This window comes from Rhinoraja longicauda, chromosome 28 (genome assembly GCF_053455715.1).
Source record: "Rhinoraja longicauda isolate Sanriku21f chromosome 28, sRhiLon1.1, whole genome shotgun sequence".
NCBI classification, from domain to species: domain Eukaryota; kingdom Metazoa; phylum Chordata; class Chondrichthyes; order Rajiformes; family Arhynchobatidae; genus Rhinoraja; species Rhinoraja longicauda.
In genome coordinates, this window is record NC_135980.1 from 20,432,192 (window position 1) to 20,454,001 (window position 21,810).

The 21,810-nt window shown below is 40.8% G+C and overlaps 1 protein-coding gene across 10 annotated transcripts in view; it reads left to right on the top strand.

The window, feature by feature from the left end:
• Nucleotides 1-54: 54 nt before the first annotated feature.
• LOC144607377 (protein unc-13 homolog A-like) overlaps nucleotides 55-21,810 on the top strand; it is a 184,408-nt gene continuing 162,652 nt past the window's right edge. For all 10 annotated transcript variants that reach the window (XM_078424171.1, XM_078424174.1, XM_078424170.1 and 7 more), the window contains exon 1: nucleotides 55-247. In XM_078424171.1, the coding sequence (XP_078280297.1) occupies nucleotides 226-247 (22 nt within the window). In that variant the 5' untranslated portion in view covers nucleotides 55-225. The remainder of the gene's footprint in view (nucleotides 248-21,810) is intronic.

A 21,810-nucleotide genomic window follows, 5' to 3' on the forward strand; every position in this document is an offset into this window, starting at 1 on the left:
ATTCCCCGCACGCGCCGCTTGACCGTGACGTCAGCCGGACCCAGGGGCTGCTGCCGACAAAATGGCGGCGCCGAGTAATCGCTGAGCTGAGGAGTCGCGGTCCGCCCGTCAACCAGAGCGCAGCCAACGGCGGGAAGAAGCCTCACGTCAAAGGGCTCGGATCTGTAACTCGGGCGGGCCGGGAATCCGGTGATCGGCGGCGTGCAGCCCAGCAGGAGAGGAGCCATGTCTCTGCTTTGTGTCGGAGGTAAGGCTGCTTGTCTCCGACTCCGCTTGTCTCTCCCCTCCCCGCCCGGCCCGGCCCACTCGCCACTCCACACTGGGCACGGCGCTGACTTATCAATGAATGAATGAATGAATGAATGGATGGATGGATGGATATCAGTGTCAGGGCGCATCTCGCACCTTCACTCAGGTCCCGTCCCCAAGCCCACAAAATACTCCGACAGCCCTTCCACAATTAGAGGGGCGACTTTGCAGAAAGAGCAAGGGGGTTCCGCGAGGAAAGGTGGGGCGGTTGATTTATGCCATGAGGGGGGAGATACTCGACCTGTCGGGTGGGGTCGGGTGGTTTAATTTGTCGTGGGGGTGGGTGTTTGACCTGTCAATGAGGGGTGTTTCAAACTGTCGTGGGGGGCGGTTGTTCAACCCCCTCAGTTTTCAGGGGAGGGGGTTTGACCTGTGGGGCGGGGGTGTTTCAATTGTCAGGAGGGATAAAGAGGGGGGGGGGGGTTGTTGGACCTGTCAGGAGGGGGGGGGGGGGGGGGGTTGTGGTGGTCTGTCAGGAAGGAGCGGGGTGCGTTAATCCTGTCAGGTGGGAGGGAGGGGGTGGTGGTAGTGGTTTGCCTGGCAGGAGGGGGTTGCTTCAGATCTTCCAGTGGAAATGAATACTTGTCAGCTTTCCTTAATAACGGTTCTGTTGCACTTCTGTTTTATAAGGAATAGTAGATCGTGTGCCTGCGTTTTTTTAATATATTAAAATATGCTGCACGTCGCGGCTGTGGGGTTTATGAATTGGAGACACTCTGGTGCCGTTAGCATTTATGAATGAAGTCGCTGCAGACCATCCACCGTAGCATACATCTTCTGGGGGGCTTTGATTGATTTTTCCTCTCCATCTTTTACATTTTTGAAATCTAGTACTTTTGTAAAAACACCTGCTGCGGAATACCTCACTCCAAATCATTTTAAATAATTGTGATTATTTGACCACATAAGATTATAAAACAAATTTGTGAAATTGCTTGGGATTCTTTTTAAAAGCTAAATTATTCATGGAATGCTTTACAAATCTTGTAGCTTTTAATCAATATTTTTGTGGGATATATTTTTTAAAGACTGTTGCTTTCATATAAAATGGTCGACAGCTTAAATATTAAAAGAAAAATCTAGCTGATACAACTGAAGATTATCGGTGCTCGTGTACTTAGCGCTCTGTGGTGTGGAAGTGGAATTGGAATAAATGGAAACGTCACGACACCTTACTGCAACCCGTCAGCCAGTGTAGTACAGTACCATGGACAGCTCTTTCCTCTCGGCCCTACTGGGGAATTGTTCATTTCAAAGTACACGTGCATTCTTTGATTTCTTATGCAATTCCTTCTTTTGGAAGGCGCTTGATAATCTCATGTGAGCAAATTGAGGCATTTTACAAAAGTAAAATTAATGATGAGACAATATTGAGTATTGACGGAGTCATTACAATTGCTGCACATTTGGAATTAAAACTGATAGCAAACAAAATTCTTGTGATAAAAGAATATAGTATTTTTTTCAAGATGTGGTCGTAATGTTTTTATCCCAATAAAATGGAATATTCAAATTAAATTAATATCTACATAATTTTCTTTAAGGGTCTACACCCTGTGTTTTGTGGCATGTCTTGATTCATACTTGGAATCTTGGAATCATCTTTGATCAAACCTTCTCCTTCGACAAACACATCAAACACATCACAAAGACAGCCTTCTTCCACCTCAAAAACATTGCCCGTCTCCATCCATCCCTCTCCTCCACAGCTGCAGAAACCCTCATCCACGCCTTCATCACCTCCCGTCTGGACTACTGCAACAGCCTCTATGGCGCACCCTCAAAAATCATCAGTAAACTTCAATACATTCAAAACTCCGCTGCCCGTCTACTCACCCACACCCCGATCCGTGACCATATCACCCCCGTCCTTTACAAACTCCACTGGCTCCCCATCCCCCAGAGAATCCAGTACAAAATCCTCCTCATGACCTACAAAGCCCTCCATAACCTGGCCCCATCCTACCTGACCGACCTCCTCCACAGGCACACTCCCACCTGCACCCTCCGCTCTGCTGCTGCCAATCTCCTATCCCCCCACATCCGGACCAAACTCAGACCCTGGGGGGACAGGGCTTTCTCCATCGCTGCTCCCACCCTATGGAACTCACTACCCCAAACCGTCAGAGACTCCTCCTCACTCACCACATTCAAAACATCATTGAAGTCTCACCTGTTCAGTACTGCCTTCAACCACTGAAGGTCACCTCACCTTGTCTCCTTTCTCTGTTCGTTTACTTATTTATCTATTTATTCACTTCCCTATGTTCTTTAAATCCCTGTAAAGCGTCTTTGAGTATATGAAAAGCGCTATATAAATGTAATGCATTATTATTATTATTATTATACTGTGGAATGTGAGTCTTAATGCTCATCACCTAATTGTGGTGTTTGTGATCATATGAAAAATATATTTTGACGGAGATGGGATTTGTACAATAGAAATGGTTAAGATTTTCCTACCAATTTTGGGCTTTTGTGAAGTTGTATGAATTATACCGTGGCAATATATAAAAGGTAATTAATTTGGAAACAATACTCATGTTTTTCTGATGCATGCACTTTACTCAACTGAGGTAGTGAATCACTTCCTAGATGCGCAGTGTTATTTATTTCCTCCTAATGATGCTTTGGGTTTTATTTTGGTGGATCATTGGTTGATCAGCGTAGCAAATTAATGGTAGCCACACCAATATAGTCTTGTAATTTGAATTTCCAGATTAATGTTGGCATATCTACATGAGTTATTGTGTTTGTGTTATTAGGGTTATTGCAGAATTTAGGAATTGGAAAATTCAATTTTGTGGTTATTAGATCAAGTTTGAAAACTATTTAAATCCTAAATATTGCCATATAACATAGCACAGCACAGGAACAGGTCCTTTGGCCCACAATCTCTGTGCCAAACGTTGTACCAAGACCGACTCTTATCTGCCTGCACTTAATTCCATATCCCTCTATTCCCTACATATTCATATGCCTATTCAACAGTTTCTTAAATGCCACTATCATATCTGCTTCCACCACCACCCTGGCAGCTTGTTCCTGGCATTCACTGCACTCTGTGCCACGCACATCTTTAAACTTTGCCCCACCCACTTTAAGGCTATCCCCTCAAGTGTTCGATTTTTCCATCCTTGGAGAAAGATTCTGTCAGTCTACTTCTATGCCTCTATGCCTCTCATAATTTTATATACTTTTGTCAAGTTACCCCTCAACCTCCAATGTTCTAGAGAAAACAATCCAAGCCTGTCCAACCTCTCCCTGTAGCTAAAATCCAGGCATTATTCTGGTAAACCTCCTCTGTACCTTTTCCAAAGCTTCCATTTCCTTCCTGCAATAGGGCAACCGGACTGCACGCAATACTTCAAATGCAGCCTAACCAAAGTTCTATAAAGCTGCATCATGACTACCTGACTTTTGTACTCAATTCCTCAATCAATGAAGACAAGCATACCAAATGTTTCTTTACCATTTTATCACTTGTGTTGCCACTTTCAGGGAGTTGGGGACTTGGACCCCAAGATCCCATAATTAAACAAAAACTCCGAGGACGCTTAGCAGATCAAGCAGCTATTATTTCAGGTCAATTTCAGTTCTAAAATGTTAACTCTATTTCCTTCTGCGAAAATGGTGACTGACCTGCTGTGTGTTTTATTTTATATTGGTGTTTTTCAGTATTGGCAATTTTTATGCTTTTCCATTATTTGATCCTAAATTGCGTTATTAAATTAAACTGGATTCAGAGTTATTCACATCAATTTAATTGTGTTTAAAATGTAATTGTGTGTATTATGAAAATGATAATTTCAAGTTATGCTCAAAATATCAGATTTCTGGGGTGTAAAATGAAAAATACAATTGATTTGTAGTCCTTTTTTTTTTCATTCATCATTTAATGATATACACTTGACAGATTGCAAGAATTAAAATAGCTATAGAACAGAAATTCATAGATCAGAAAGCTCGCATTTAGGCTTCTTTGATAACTTTAATTCTTTAAATCCTTTTAAAAACGTAACTATAATATGCTAATTGAAATTCCATTTGGTTAATAACAAAGTCTCTACCAATAAAATGCCAAATTTCAGAATCTGGTAGCTTATGTGGTATATTTTGGAGATAAGCAGTTAAGAGCATATTTAATGTTACCATGTTAGAATAAATATCACTATTCTAATTGCTCTTGGATTCAACAAAATACTATAAATGAGACAAGTAATAATTTAACTAAAGTTATTCAGCAAAACTATGGAACAACACAGTGGTGCAGCAGTTGGTGATGTTAGTTAATCAGTGATCCAAATTTGACCCAAACCTTGATGTTTGTGTGGAGTGTGCATCTCAGAATAAAAATACATACCTTTGGAAAGGAAATGTGGAGGAATTTCTTTAGTCAGAGGTTGATGAATCTGTGGAATCCGTTGCACAGAGAGCTGTGGAGGTCGTCATTGGGTATTTTTAAAGTGGAGATGGACAGATTCTTGATTAGTGTCAAGGGTTATGGGGAGAAGGCAGGAGAATGGAGTTGAGAGGGAAAGATATTTCAGCCATGATTGAATAGCGGAGTAGACTTGATGGGCTGAATGGCCTAATTCTGCTCCTATAACTAATGAACTTATGAAGTTACGAATTAAATAATGACTTATGAACTTATTTATCTATACATTACTAAAACTCTCATCTTGTATATTTGTGGGTTTGTGGATATATTTGTTTTGTGGGTTTGTGGATATATATGATCACAATGAATGGCGAAGCTGGCTCGAAGGGCCGAATGGCCTCCTCCTGCACCTATTTTCTATGTTTCTATGTAACAATTTTAGGCCCACCTTACTCACCATTGGCCTGCGGTTCAAATGGTTGTTATATCTAATACGTAAGATGGTCGCTGGTTCAGCGCATGCACTCAAAGCATGCTGGTTGTCCGCCGGGGCTTCTTCCCGCTCAAAGCAACGGCCGTCGCAATCGAGCTGCCGCTGCAGGGAACGTTTGCACCCAACGGGTTCACAGATCGCTATGGACGCTGCAATGGCGGGCCGGGGTGAGTGGCTTCCTCTCCCCCTCGTTTGCCCCTGGCCCCGGGGGAGCCCCCCCAGCTGGCAATGGGTCCGTGGGCAGTCAGTTGGAGGAGGGTTGCTGGGCCCGCAGTAGAGGTTTGGAAGGAGGGTTGCTGTGCCCGCAGGAGAGGTTTGGACCCAACGGGTCCACTCCCATCTAGTTTTTAATAATTACTGCACGTATACTGTTTACGCTTTGAACTTCATGTGAACAAGGAATTTCATTGCACATTGGTGTATATGATAATAAATTAATCTGTACTTGACAATCTTCCTTGCTGACCTCAAATCCACCAATTTTTGTCTAATGATGATATTCTTATAATATTGGTAGGCAGTTTCAGGATTTAGAACATTGACAATAATAGGACTGTGATATATTTCCAAGTTACAGTGGTGTGTGACTTGGACGGGAACCTGCAGATAGTGGTGGTGATGGTGTTGTCAAAATAATTATCACTGACGTTGCGAGTTCTTTTGAAAATGCATATTCAGTTTGAGAGAGAGAACCGTTTTGGATTATGAGTCTTATTGGTGTATTGTGAACTAACTGCTGCAGTAAACATTCATCATTTGAGAAACTGTTGTGTTTTGTCTGAAAATTTCTATGCAGACATTTCCCCTTTGGGATGGTATATTATGCCCTATGTTCAACAGTATGAAAACAAAGCTCTCTCACACAACCTACCTTACTTTTGTTTTTAAGCTCTTCGAAGGAAGGATTTCAAATTACTATATATATATATAACTATAATAACTATATAATAACTATATAAATATATAATAACTATATATATATAGTTTGAGGTTCTGTTTCAATTGCGAAGATATGTTGATGAGGGTAGGCTGTTGAATTGATAAATTGTGTGTTATCTGTGGCAGTTTAGCTTGAATGCTGCACTCTGTAATCATTTGCATTTTCTTCAAGCTTTAAATGAAAAGGACTGGTGTACTTGCTTTAATTTATTACTTTTTACATCTGTCTTTGGTGTTATGTAATTACATTATTACAATGTTTGCATCTAACAATTATTATGCTTGCCAAATGATAATGCTTTACAATGCTGGTCAAAACGAATTGGCAGTTTACTCTGCAAATTCATCTAAGCATAATAATATGTGTTTATGAGTCTTGGATTGGAAGGAAAATCACCTGAGAGGCACAGGGTAAACTTCCTCAAGTAGCTTGATGCACATTTACCTCTTGTATAGTTCTGTAGAATAGATTTCACTCTGTTATTTTTTAGAATGATCTAGTTTGTGATTTCAAAGACTCGTCTTTTTCACCTTCAAAGCTTTTAACTATTGTAAATGAACCTTGCATTATATTTTGGGCATCTGTCAGGGATGCTATGTATTTTCAAAAGATAAACTGGATGAGGGATAAATGTTGGCTAAGTGACTAAGATAATGTTTTGACAAAGGTGTTGTTTCTCTTCGTGTGAATGTTGCATAATCTACAAAGTGTTTGCAGTGTTTTTATGTTTTTGCTTTGGATTTGGTTCACTCTTGTATTCAGATCTTGCCATTGCATCTTTATGCCTAGCTGAGAGGGTAGATGTGGCTTTGGTTTAACATTTCACCCAAAATCCACAACTTAACATATTAAGTTCAAGTGTGTTATCACTAAGCTATGGCAGATACTTTGAATACTGGATAACAGGAATATTTTCTGCTTTGAGTATTCATCCTGTATTAATAATATACAAAATTTTAGGGCTTCAGTTATTTGGAACAAGTGTGGTTTTCCCCATTTGTTCATGCATCACTTCATCGATGTTCTTATTATGAAATACAATTTCCGGTCAGACCAGGAGAGGGAAAGCAATTGAAACACAACATTATAATACAAGGAAAGATTTTGATTCATTTTGAAGTGGGAAGACGAGATCTTAAATCTAAATAATTTTGTTTAGCATCTTAGCACGTATTTGAGCTCATTGGAATAAATGGAAACAATTCAGATATAATTGCCACACAGGCACGTTCAAAGCTAGAGATCAGAAACTTTGAAACAGCTTCATAATTTTCTAATAAGCAGTTGCTTAAATATAAGATTATATATATTTTTTAATTGTACCAAACCAAATTGATTGTTTTGTCAATGCAAATATACCTTCATTTTCTTTTTAACTTAATGAACTTTTGGCAAGTTATTTTGATTTTAATAACATGGCTAAAAATGTTGATGTTTGATTTTATTTTTCTTCCCCATCCATTGTGTTTTTTTCACTTTATTTTAGATTCAGTACTACATCCATCTAACAAATTCTACATTATGTGTTAGTATATTACTATAGAAATATAGTATATTACTGTGATGTATTACTATAAATGTTAGTTGGTATAAATGTCAAACCATTTACCTTTTCCTTAAGAGAGAATGTACAATTCCTGTTGATACTTCCTCTTCATCTAGGGTGCATAGGCCTTTGACAAATGTCCTCCACCTCACTCGGTTGTTGGTGGTTCTTTCGAGATCTCCCAGTTGAGCCCACTCCCAGACATTTCTGCCTGGACACCTCTTCTCCAGCTGTTTCTGGGGCGACCTCTTTTTCTTTTTCCTTGTGGGTTCCATTTCAGGGCTTGCCGGGTGATGTTTGTGGCAGGTTTTCTGAGGGTGTGTCCAATCCAACTCCATTTTCTCCTTCGAATTTGTAAGTCAATGGGATCCTGGCTTGTTCTTTTCCACAGGTCCACATTGCTTACTTTGTTTTTCCATCAGATGTTTAGTATTCTCCTGAGGCAGGTGTTAATGAATGTTGATACTTAGTGTGCATTTTAGGAACATATTTTGGTTCATTAAGTCTTTTCAAGTATTTCTATTTTCTGTTCAGGAAGCCCAACAACACTTCCTTTTTGATATTTATAATGATTTTTGCATTTTGATGCAGATCCTCAGTACTCTTCTATTCCATAACATTGTTGCTTAGTATTCAAGTGCTGTTGATCCTGGATGGAGAAAGTAAGTATTTGTTACTTGTATTCTCTGTTTGAAATGTTAGGATTATACAATTAGAGCTGCAATCAATACAATGTTTTTGCTGATATCTTAATTTTTTTGGCCCTTTATTTCTAAAGATGCTTGATTGTAAGTGAAAGCTTCGTATTGAATCTGTTGCACGTTTTTTAAAAAATCAACGTGTCAACAAGTATTAGCATGGAGTGATGCAACATCTCAAGAAGTGAGATGATACATAAACGCATCTCCTTTTTGAAAAAAGTTGGCCAGGATTGAAGTGTCCCCATTTGGTTTAACACAACTATATTTTAATTCCTGGTTGCAAAGCTCGGCACCTGCATAAATAATTCATATTGGATTTGAGTCCTGTTGTAGTGAGGTGGCATAAAATAGCTGTGTAGAATGCAACACCATCCATATATTTACACTTAAGAATTCCAGGAATAAGAAATGATGCAGCTGCTGTGTGGGTGGATTGAAGCAGGCTGAGATATGGAATATTGAAAGTAGCCTTATTGTTGAAGGAATGTGCGGAAGCACTGAATGTAGGAGATGAAAGCTAGAGTGAAAGGAGAGTAGCTATTTTGGTAAATGTCCTCTGCCCATGATTGGTTTGAGCATTCCTCTATTCTTATGTTAAGTAGGAGCAATACTACTTGCAAGGCATCTTTTACTTTTGTTGTCTCCCTTTCAATTCTCCTGCACTTCATTTCCCCAACCCCCAACTCCTGCTTTGGTAAGACATGCTGAGTCCTTTTTTTCAAGATCTTTCATGATCTTGCCCCTCTTTACTCATATATCCTCCTCACCACAAAAAAAGCATTTGAAATGCTTTATACTTAATATATTTAATATCTTATGCCTATTATTCATTGTTCTACCATTTGCAGCTTTGCTTTCATCTGCCTAGGATCCCTTTGGAGTTCTTTGCCTAAATCTGTATTACTTTTGCCCCATCTTTTTTCCCCAGGATGCGCCTTAATGTGGTTTTGCAGATAGTGAAGATGGGGGTTGTGAAAATTTGCAGCAGGATCTTGATCGATTAGCCAGGTGGGCTGAAGAATGGTTGATGGAATTTAATACAGAGAAATGTGAAGTGTTGCATTTTGGGAAGTCTAACATGGGCAGGACCTACACAGTGAATGCTAGGACTATGGGGAGTGTTGTAGAGCAGAGGGATCTAGGAGTGCATGTGCAAGGTTCCTTGAAGGTGGAGTCGCAGGTAGATAGGGTGGTCAAAAAGGCATTTGGCACATTGGCCTTCATCAGTCAGAGTATTGAGTATAGAAGTTGGGAGGTCATGTTGCAGTTGTTTAAGATGTTGGTGAGGCCGCATTTAGAGTATTGTGTTCAGTTCTGGGCACCATGTTATAGGAAAGATGTCAAGCTGGAAAGGGTACAGAGAAGATTTACAAGGATGTTGCCAGGGCTAGAGAGTCTGAGCCTTAGGGAGAGGTTGAGTAGGCTAGGACTCTATTCCTTGGAAAGCAGGAGGATGAGGGTTAATATAATCATGAGAGGAATAGATTGGGTAGATGCACAGAGTGTCTTGCCCAGAGTAGGTGAATCGAAGACCAGAGGACATAGGTTTGAGGTGAAGGGGAAAATATTTAATAGGAATATTTAATATTTAATAGGAATCTGAGGTGTGTGGAACAAGCTGCCAGAGGAGGTAGTTGAGGCATGGACTATCCCAACTTTTAAGAAACAGTTAGACAGGTACATGGATAGAACAGTTTGAATGGATATGGATCAAACGTGAGCAGGTGTATCGGGTTGTCCTATGTGGCAACTTTTATTAGATGTAGAAAATAAGATGTACTTGTGTTATGTTCAGATGATACAAGCCATGCTGCTTCTCAAAGGGAGAAAAATGGAGAAAGAAATGTCACTTGACTGTCAATGTTCAGTGCTGGTGAACATGCTGGGCATAGTTGAGGAATTATGAACTTTGAGGTAAACCTATTGCAAGGCTGATTTTGATAAATTGTTATCAGCAGTGCATCCACTCACCCAAAAAGGTGTTTAGATCATTTTTTAGTATAATGACATGCTTTTTATGGTACAGTTGAATACGATTTTCAATCATGAATGGTTGGGTGGTTTCCTTGAAATCCAACTGCACTATTACAACTGTACAAATTGTTAAGCATCACTATGCGTATATTTCAAACTTTTTCTTGCTGTGTGGTTATTTGATAAAACAAGTCACATCCTATTCAGTCTAGCAAGCAGTTGCATTGTATACATTGTACTCTATAATTCATTCAGATGTTGGCAGGAGTTGACTGTGAAATTGTGAGTATAGTTTGAAGTCACTAGGATTTTTTTATGCATACGTATAAATGGTTGTGAAAGTATATCTTGATTCATGCAATGTTCATGACACTATTTTGAAAAGATTACTAGATATTAGTGTTTTTTAATGTAAAGTTGAGCTTCAACTTTGTCTTTATAACACAATACGCTGCAACCAAAAATGTTATAAATGCGTAAAAAGGAAGAAAACTAGTAATAACTATCATGGATGGTGATAAATCAGCATACAATAGAGAGAGAGCGAGCGAGAGAGAGAGAACACCTGGTTGCGTGGTGCAACAACAACAATCTTGCTCAATGCTAACAAGATCAAGGAACTAATCGTTGGCTTCAGAAAGGGGATGTTGAGAGACCATGCACCAGATTTCATTGGTGTGTCAAGTTTGGGGAGAGTTAAGGCCCTGTCCCAGTTAGGCGTTTTTTAAGGGGACTGCTGGCGACTGGCATAGTCGTAGCAGTTTGGGGTAAAAACGGTGAATGGACCCCCCCTACGACAATGCCTACGTCAAGCTACAACAACCTACCACCTAGTCGACGTCAAGGTACAGCAAGCTACTGAAAACCGGCGACCCAATCGTTGCAAGTAGAACGTCCACCTACGACCGCACCTACGACAACCTACCACCACAGAGGCTCCAACCTACGACAACCGAAGTCAACCTACGTCCACCCGCGACAAGCTACGACAAGCTATGACCCTGAAGACTGAAGACAATTGACGTTTCACCCACTTTCCCTATAAAAGGGGGTGTACGGTAGGGTTTCCAATCATTCTGCATCATGACTATTTGAAAGTCATGCCATGAGAAACTACTCTGAAATACAATCATACATCAATTTTCCATCAAAATGTCAAGAATTTCCTTTATTGATATACAAACAATTTTTTTTTAAAGGTTGATAAGAACATACAACAGTGCATACAAAAATATTGTAATAAACCAATAAATTTCAATAAACCTCAAACTTCAAACTTTAAAATTCAAACTTTAAACAGAATACGTGCAAAAACATACAAAACCTAACATCATTTATGGACACATTACACTGATGGATGATCAGGTCAAGTCCACACTTGGAATTTGCCAAAGTCAGCACATGCGACAACCTTAATCATCTGGTGACAACCTACTTCACCAGGCGACAACCTACGACAGCACCCACGTCAGGAGACGTCAAGCTACGCTCATTGGTGTGAAACCTACAGTCGCCGAAAAATTTCAAGCCTTCACAAAATCTAGCGACGACCAGAAAAATGCTACGACTCTTTGGAGACTACTCACGACCATGCCCGCGACACCCCGACGACCGTGCTGCGACAACCTGGTCGCCTGTAGTCGCCTAAAAAATTGCCGAACTGGGACAGGGCCTTAAGCAGTTTTTAATTCCTGTGTGATATCATGTCGGATAACCTATGTTGGGCCCAACCCACAGATGTAATCATGAAGAAAACACGCCTCTACTTTCTTAGAAGTTTTAAAAGATTCTGCATGTCCTTGCATACTCTAGCAAACCTCTACAGATGCACCATTGAAACTATCCTGACTGGTTGTATCATGGCCTGGTATGGCAATTCCAGGAACACAAGAGGCTATAGAGTACAACGCTTCCTTCCATTGAAAACCACTACAACAGGTGCTGTCTCAAGAAGGTAGCATCTATTCTCAGTGATCCCTACCATCTGGGCCGTACCTTCTTGCCACTCCTACCATTAGTCAGAAGGTACAGAAGTTTAAAGTTGCAGAACACCAAGTTTGGGAACTGTTACTTTCTGGTCCAATCAGGTTCTTCAATCAACCTGCATAACCCTCATCCTATGTCGACAACGGAACACTATAATGTACCTCTTTTAGAAATTTTACATGTAATTTATGTATAATTTGTTTTCATGTGTTTTGTCTGAGTCTATGAGACTGGTGCTGCTGCAAGCAACATTTTCATTATACTTGTACCTCACCATACTGTGATAATAGACTTGACTCAACTACATTATGTAGACAGCGGTGAGCATTCAGGCAAACAAGTGTTTGAACTTTCTGGTTTAGGTACTTTTAGTGGCTCCTTTTAGTGTATTTGAGTTGCCTATCTGCTATTTTTAAAAATAGTTTAGTACATAGCAAAGTAAGAAAACCTGTGATTTTGGAATGATTCATGCTATAACATGCATTTGTAATGGTTTCTGGAGTACCATCAGTTTCAAAATTGGGAGAGTCCAGCAAGAAGGACAACTATTTTTTGGTGAAGACCAGTTCTTCTAGTTGGTCACTATTGTCAATTAAGATGAACCTTGGGGAATGGCAATCTGTCATCACATTGGAATGAAGATCTAAATGGTCAGTTGTAAAGAAAAATCAAACTGGACAGAAAACGTTTTCCACAAATCAGCTTGATGTTTGTAACATAAACCCAGTGTCTCACTAGGGAATACATTAGCGCAGCTAATAAAGCTGTCTCACAGCACAGAGACACTGGTTCAAACCTGATCCGTTGTACGGTCTGTGCAAAGTTTGCATTTTCTCCCAGTATTCAATGGGTTTTCTCCCATATCTGATAGTCATGCTGGTTGGTCAACCACCATCAATTGCCACTTGTTTATAAGTGAATGGTGGAATTTGGGAGAGTTTGATGATGATGTAACTGGTTGCTTGATAGTTAATGCAGACTGGCTGGGCCAGGAGTTTGTTTCTGTGCTGTATGATTCTATGACTCCAGTACATGTATTGAGAGTAGAATAGCTGTGCATAGTCTTTTAACTGAATATGTTTATTATTGTTTTGGACCATATCCTCGGGATTGATACACGACCCCCCGTTTGAACAATACTTCTTCTCCCTGCCTTTTGCAAGGAATTCATTTCATTTCTCAGTTCTTCATCGCCATTGTATCTTCTGAAATTTTCCATACTGTGCCTCCTGAGATTTTTTTCATACTTCCAGAAGCATGGTTTCCTCTCTAACATAACTGACAGAGAGCTTGGCTGCATTCCTTCCTTCCCCTCTACCTATGCTCACTCCATTTTCTTCTGTGTCAAGCAAGGATAGATTGTTCTGCCCTCGCTACCAACCTTGCATGCCTCTGCATTCAATGGATAATCTATTTCAATTTTTGCCATCTTCAAAACCATCCCCTGACATGTTGCCCTTTTTTTTTTAGCATTTTGAAGAACCGCTCTCTTTGCTACACAGTCCGCTGCTCCATCTCTACCTACCAGTGGACCTTTCCCATGAATGCAGGATAGGCAGCACCTATAATTTTATTTCTTCTCATCTAAGCAGTCCTTTTGGATGAAGCTATAAAATCACTTGTTTATCTATCTAGTATGTTGAGTTTGGTGCTCACTCTGAAACACAAGAAAGTAGGTCACCCCTCAAATCTACCTGACTGTTCAATATGATTATGGCTCATATATGGTGGTCTCAACTCCTCTTTAACAGTTTCCTCATCGTCCTGAAAGTCTTGATCCTTCATGTATTGATCTATCTCCATGTTGAATACTTTCCCAACCTACACACTAGAGACAATTTACAGAAGCCAATTAACCTACAAACCTGCACAGCTTTTGGGATATGGGAGGAAACTGGAGCACCCGCAGAAAACCAACGTGGTCACAGTGAAAGCATGCAAACTCCGCACATATAACACTCATAGTCAGGATCACAGTCTCTGGTGCTGTCAGGCAGTCGTTCTATTGCTGTGTATTGTGCTGACCTGGAATAGAGGATTCTACGGCTTCATTACCCTTTGAGAGATAAGATTTATAGGCACCTCACTAGTAACACTTTTGAACTCTCTCTCATGCAAGTTTATCCATCATTATTACATAAGGAAATAAAAACTGAATGTAATATTTGAGAGTGGTCTTACCTATGCTGTGCTCTCTATATGATGTTGAGAAAGAGACGGACGGTGTTTCGGAGATTTGGAACAAAGATGGAAACCTCGGAATTTTTGTTTTGTTTGGCACACTAGCTCAGAATATTGAGGCAAATTTACAAGAAAGTGCAACTTAAATTAAAAAAGTGTGTTTTCGTTGTAGTTTTAGAGTTATACTTCCAAAGTAGCTGTAACAATATTTCAGCTCAAACCCATTATTTTAGTGTGCCTTCTATTTTATTATCCACCAGACTGAGGTGGGCTCGTTGGGTCCAAATCTCTCCTGCAGGCCTCTCCTGGGGCAACCCTCCCCCCAACTGACGATCCTGCAGGCCTGGCAATCCTCTCCAACTGACAAAGCCCGTTGTCGGGCGGGCGAGGGGGGACAGGGAAAGGGAGAGGGAGCCACTCACCTCGGCCCCAAGCTGCCTGCGTTGCAGCCAGAGCGAGCCGTGGACCCAAAGCCTCTCCTGCAGCACAGCGACGATCGTCGGCAAACAGCGGCGATGGCCATCTCGTTGGACCCTCTGCCGCCGCGCTACACCACAGGATGAAGGTCAGGCGTGGGGCATGCCGGGACAGGCGCTAGTCCTCCCTGCGGGGGGGGGGGGGGGGGTGGGGAACGCATCTATTAAAGTTAGCGGCAGCTCATAGTCTCAGCAGCCCCCTCCCCTTCATTGGCTCCAAACCTCTCCTGCATTGGTCCAGCACCCTCTCCTCCCCCCTCCCCCTCCCCCCCCACTCACCCACTCCACACCTCCTCAACTCCCCTTATCCCCACTCCTCCCCCCACTCACCCACTCCATCCCCCCTCAACCCCCCTTATCCCCCTCTCTCACCCCCCACTCACCCAACTCCACCCCCCAGACCCCCCTCCCCCCCACTCACCCACTCCATCCCCCTTCAACCCCCCTCCTCCTCTCCCTCACTCACTCACCCACTCCATCCCCACTCCTCCCCTCCCCCCACTCACCCACTAAGTCGGGGAGCATCTGTAATAGATGGACGGGCCCCAACTGTGCACTCGCGGACTGACGTGGAAAACACAGCTCGTCCTCCCGGCGGGGCGGAGGGGTGGGGGGGAGCAGGGGCCCCAACTGCGCATGCGCAGACTGACTTCGAAAACGCAGCTCGTCCTCCCGGCGGGGGGTGGTGGTGGGACCGGGTGAGTGGGTGAGGGAGGGGCGCTGGTCCTCCCGGAGGGTGGGGGGGCGGGCAGCGCAGTTATTAAAGTTACCCCCCCCCCCATTGCCCGCGACTCACGTCACTCTGGCAGTTCCCGCCGCCAGTGGTCATCGTGGGGCCCCCCCTCCCTCATTGGCCATCACTTGGGAGGTCTCGTGATGTTATATGCTGAACATGGCAAAGCATCAGTTTGGAAGGTAATTTTGAAACTTTAAAATCTCTCTAACTTTAAAAATATAAGACCAATTTGAATAAAATTTGGATGAAGGTGTCTCCAGGGCAAAGGTGAGTAAGGTGGTGCTAAAATTGTTGCGCTATCGTGCACTTTTTATTCTCGTGTACTGCTTTTTTGTGGATGAAAAGCGCACAAACAACCGCACAAAGAAATAAACGGAACAAACAAGATGAGAGTTTTAATAATATATAGAAGATTATTACTTCTGTCGACTAGAATGCACAGTTTTCTCTTCAAATATGTTTTGTTATGGACCATTTGGTGGAGATGGTAGCATTTTAAATTATTTTCAAATCTTGCTTCATTTTTTGCCAGGTGTCTGATTCCATGAGGGCAATTCTAGTAGTAGTTGATGAGAATGATTATAACACTTTTGCACACAAACAAATATTAATTGACAACTCATAAATCAATTCCAAAGTTAAATAACTGCTTTGTCTTTGAGCTAACCAGCGCTGGCACAATAACTTGTCGGCATGATGATATTTAATGCAGTTATTAAAATCCTATTTTAGTCATGTTTGCTGACTAGTTCAATATCAAATCATAAGTGCACTGGTAGTTTGAACCAGGGGTTGTGTATTTGTTGAAAAAAATACATCCGTCCATCTACATGCATAGATTTTAATAATATGAGTTATAAAAAATTGTACATGGGTTTTGCATGTGAATAGCATTTTAGCTGATTGTATGAAAGTTGGAACAGCCAATGCTATTTTGATCAAAGTTGCAATTATCCTTAATTAAAAATTGTTAATTCTTATCATTTGAACAAATGAACGGGAAGCAATGCTTGGTTGTGAAGAAATAACAATGTTTTGAGAGTGGAATTACTGAGTATAAATTAAATATATTCTTATAAAATGGAAAGCTGGGGCTTTGAAGGCACGAGCTCCCTGAATAAGAAATGATGTTCCGGATAAAATCAATCAAATGGCAGCTTATAGGATGAGGAATAATGGAAAACCAGGCAGTGGAGAATTAATAAAAACTACTTGGATAAAGGGAGAATGAGAGAACATTGCAGTCAACATAAAATCATTTTGGATTCAATTTTATAGACTCAAACAAACCTAAAGGAATGCTATTAGGAAGATTTACTAAATCCTGTAGAGGCAAATAATGTGTGTAAAGTATAGAATTAGTGACTTGTTTATGACTTCACAAAAGAGAATGGATTTAAGGACAAAAGAGAATGGAATGCAAACGTAAATCAGAAGGGGGGTGGGGAATGAAATAGATTGAGATGTAGTCTATATGAGGTGCAGTTTTTGGTTACTGAAGCTAGTGAGAGTGAAGATAGTGAAATCCCTATCCATGATCTTCTATTCCTTGGGGTTTTTTTTAAGATCATTCACCAACTGTGTGTTCTTGTAGTCCAGATCTATTTCTTCTTGAAATGAATGTCTCGGTAAACCATTGTTGAGAGTACTTAAGAGTCAACCACATTATCATAGTCCAGATTGGGTAAGGTGCTAAAGGATCATTAAGGAAGCAGATTGCTTTTACAACAATCTGGTGGCTTCATTGTCGCTTTCACCGATTTAGTAGCTGTATATAACTAGAATTAATTAACTGAATTTAAATTCCTTGTCTGCTGTGCTGGGAATTGAGCTCATGTTTCTGGATCATTGGTCCAATAACAATCATTGTGATATTGACCTGCTTTCATGTTAAGGTGTACAAAGGACTGGAAGATTGCAAACGTTGCACACCTGTTTAACCAAATCAATAATGAGCCGTACACATACTTGAAGGTGGCAAATGATAAGGCATGTGTGAATCCTTGGCAGATACCTTCAAAATGAGGAGTTATGCTAAACCCCTTACAAATCACTGGAGCACTGCACAGTTCTGAGACGTGGCGAGAAGCCAAACTTTAATTTTTGGAACAGTGGATGCTAACTAAAAGTCTAACAATATCTAACAAATCTAACAAGTATTCCAAAGTTCTGTGGAATTTTTGGACAAATATTGGAAAAACAAGTAGGTTGGTAACCATCAATTCTTGATTTTAAGATAATTGTTTTTGCCGCAGTGTTGGAGGCTGAGGAAGTCTATACAATTATGAAAGGCATAGATAGAGTAGACAATCAGGACCTTTCTCCCAGGTCGTTTTGTGAATAATTCTAACGTCATTAATGTTGCTCTAAAGCAAGTTCAGAATATTTCCTCTGATTTTTAACCAAGAACTGTGTTTTCACTTCATTGTCTTTTGATCCTTTTATTCCACTGAACAAACTTTTTGTCTATTATTCATCCCTGTAATAGATAGAAAATAGGTGCAGGAGGAGGCCATTTGGCCCTTCGAGCCAGCACCGCCATTCATTGTGATCATGACTGATCATCCACAATCAGTAACCTGTGCGTGCCTTCTCCCCATATCCCTTGATTCTGCTAGCCCTCGAGCTCGATCTAACTCTCTTTTAAATTCATCCATTGAATTGGCTTCCATTGCCTTCTGTGGCAGAGAATTCCACAAATTCACAACTCTGGGTGAAAAAGTTTTTTCTCACCTCAGTTTTAAATGCCCTCCCCTTTATTCTTAGACTGTGGCCCCTGGTTCTGGACTCCAACATTGGGAACATTTTTCCTGCATTTAGCTTGTCTAGTCCTTTTATAATTTTATACGTTTCAATAAGATCCCTTCTCATCCTTCTAAATTCCAGTGAATACAAGCCCAGTCTTTCCAATCTTTCCTCCTATGACAGTCCTGCCATCCCGGGGATTAACCTCGTGAACCTACGCTGCACTGCCTCAATAGCAAGGACGTCCTTTCTCAAATTAGGAGACCAAAACGGCACACAATACTCCAGATATGGTCTCACCAGGGGCCTATACAACTGCAGAAGGACCTCTTTACTTCTATACTCAAATCCTCTCGTTATGACGGCCAACATGCCATTAATTTTCTTCACTGCCTGCTGTACCTGCATGTTTACTTTCAGTAATACAGGTACTTAAATCATTGGCATTCAGCCTGTTAATCGATTTGAGATTTTAAAAAAATGATTAAAGATGGTCACTAAAATTTGGAGAAATTACTTAACCCAGATGTGAAACTTACACTATAATTAGTAGCTTTGCAAATAACACCAATTTGTGCAAGGAAAAGATAGAGAAACATATTGGGGTGACAAAAATAGGAGGAATTTGTGATGGGGCTTAGATGAATGGGATTTGTTTTTAGATGTGGCATGTAATTGGGCCAAATAATTTGTTTTATGCAGGATAGGCTTTAGGCTGCAATTCCCAGATCAGTTGATGTTCACGAAGAAGGAATGTTGTTTAGAATAAAGCTTTGGGATAAATACTTAAATGAAACCTGACTTGCTATCATTTTGATTTGCTTGAATAATAATGGGGGAGGAGGAGTGAAAATTAAGTTTATGGTTAATCTTTTCAGAAGTTGAATGCACAGCAGGTTTGAATTTTGAGACATTTAATTTTGAAAGAAGGCTTGTATATAAATATGAAATGAATGATTGTACAGAGAGCCCTTTCCCATTTAATTAAAACTATGTATTGTGACAGATTAACATTTACACACCACCTCCAAATATTATATATTCCATTTTAGCGTCCACATATGAAATTATTTTAAATGACTTTTTTATGTCTATGGATTTGAATAAATAATCTTGCTCAAATGTACCCACCTTATTGCAATAAATCACTAATTTCAGTGGGTTTCCTCTGGCTTGCATAACTTGATAAGTTTCAAAATATGTATCCTGTAATTAATCGGTAACACAAATGTGTAGGTATACACAAATGTGTGTTGACTCACACTTTCACCCACTAATGCATACATACCTGGGAGTGGGATGACGGGATAGCACTGAGACATGCTTCTCCAGAGAAATTTTACAGTAGAAAAATTTGGTTTTGTTAACTTTTTAACTGATTTTTTAAAAAGTTTGGTTTTATCCATGTCATCAAGGATATCGTAAAAGCACTCCCTCCTTTTAACGTTTAGTTTTAGATGTTTTTTTGTTTAGAAATACAGCGTGGAAACAGGCTCTTCGGCCCACCCAATCCACACTGACCAGCGCTCCCCGCACTTTAACACTAGGGACAATTTTACATTTATACCAAGCCAATCAACCTACAAACCTGTACGTCTTTGGAGTGGGGTAGAAAACCGAAGATCTCGGAGAAAACCCACGCAGGTCACGGAGAGAATGTACAAACTCCGTACAGACATGCACTCGTAGTCAGGATCAAACCCGTTCTGTGGCGTTGTAAGACAGTGGCTTTATCGCTTCTCCACCGTGCCTCCCTTGTATTAGGATTCATCCTCTCCCATCTCACTAAACATGCTAACATATGATTCAAAGTAAAAACGTTATAGAATTATATCCCAAACAAAGAACTGCAGATGCTGATTCATCAAGGAAAGATGCAAAATGTCAGAGTAACTCAGCGGGTCAGGCAGCATTCCTGGAGAACATGGATAGGTGATGTTTTGGGTCGGGACCATTCTGTCGAACCTTCTAGAACACTAGGCAGGGCCCCTCCATTCACTGTGAAGGTCCTGCTCTGATTTGACTTCCCACAATGCAACACCTCAAACTTAACTGCATTAAACTCTATTAACAATTCTTCAGTCCACTTGCACAACTGATCAAGATCCTGGTGTAATTTTTGATAACCATCTTTGCAATACAATACTTTACAATACAACATTCTCATCAAAATCATTGATATAAAACCACAAACAACCATGGGCCCAGCACCGATCCCTGATGCACACCATTAGTCACAGTCCTTCAGTCCGAAAAACAACCTTCCACCATTACCATCTGCTTCCTTCCATGAAACCAATTCTTTATCCATTCTGTTAGCTCTTGCTGGTTTCCATGCAATTTAACCTTCCAGAGCAGCCAACCATGTACACCCTTATCAAATGCCTTGCTGAAGTCCATACAGACAACGTTTATGGGTTTGCCCTCGTCATCCTTTTTGGTTATTTAGAATATAGAGCATAGAAAAGTACCAGACTGGAACGGGCCCTTCGGCCCACAATTTTTGTGGTGAACAAGATGCCAAGTTAAACTGATCTCAAGTGCCTGTACTTGATCTATATTCCTCTGTTCCCTGCACTTCCATGTTTCTATCCAAAAGTCTCTTAAACGCCACTATCGTATCTGTCTCCACCACCACATTTGGCAGTACATTCCAGACCCCCACCAAACTCTGTGTAAAACAAAAACTTGCCCCGCACATTTCCATTGAACATTTCCCCCTCTCACCTTATAGCTATGCCCTCCAGTGTTAGATATTTTCACTCTGGAGAAAAATAACTGACTGTCTACACTTTCCAGGCGTCTCATAATTTTATATACTTCTATCAAGTCTCCCCTCAATCTCCAATGTTCCAGAAAAAAACAATCCAAGTCTATCTAACCTCTCCCTGTAGTTAAAACCCACTAATCCAGGCGGCATTCTGGTAAACCTCCTCTGGACCTTCCCTAAAACCTCCATATCTTCCCAGTAATGGGGTGATGAGAACCGCATGCAATACTCCAACTGCGGACTAATCAAAATCCAATAGAGCTGCATTATGACTTCCTGATTCTTGTATTCAATCCCCCCAGCAATGAAGGCAAACATACCATATGTCTTCTTAACCACCCAATCTACGTGCTGCCACCTCCAGTGAGCTATGAACTTGAAATCCAATGCACATCAATGCTGTTAAGGGTCTTGCCATTAACTGTAAACGCCCTACTTACATTCAACCTCAGTGCAACACCTCATACTTGCTTGGGTTAAACTTCATCTGCCCTGTCTCCACCTAGTTCTGTAGTTGATCTATATCCCGCTATATCTTCTGACTACATTCCACACTGTTTTCAACTCCT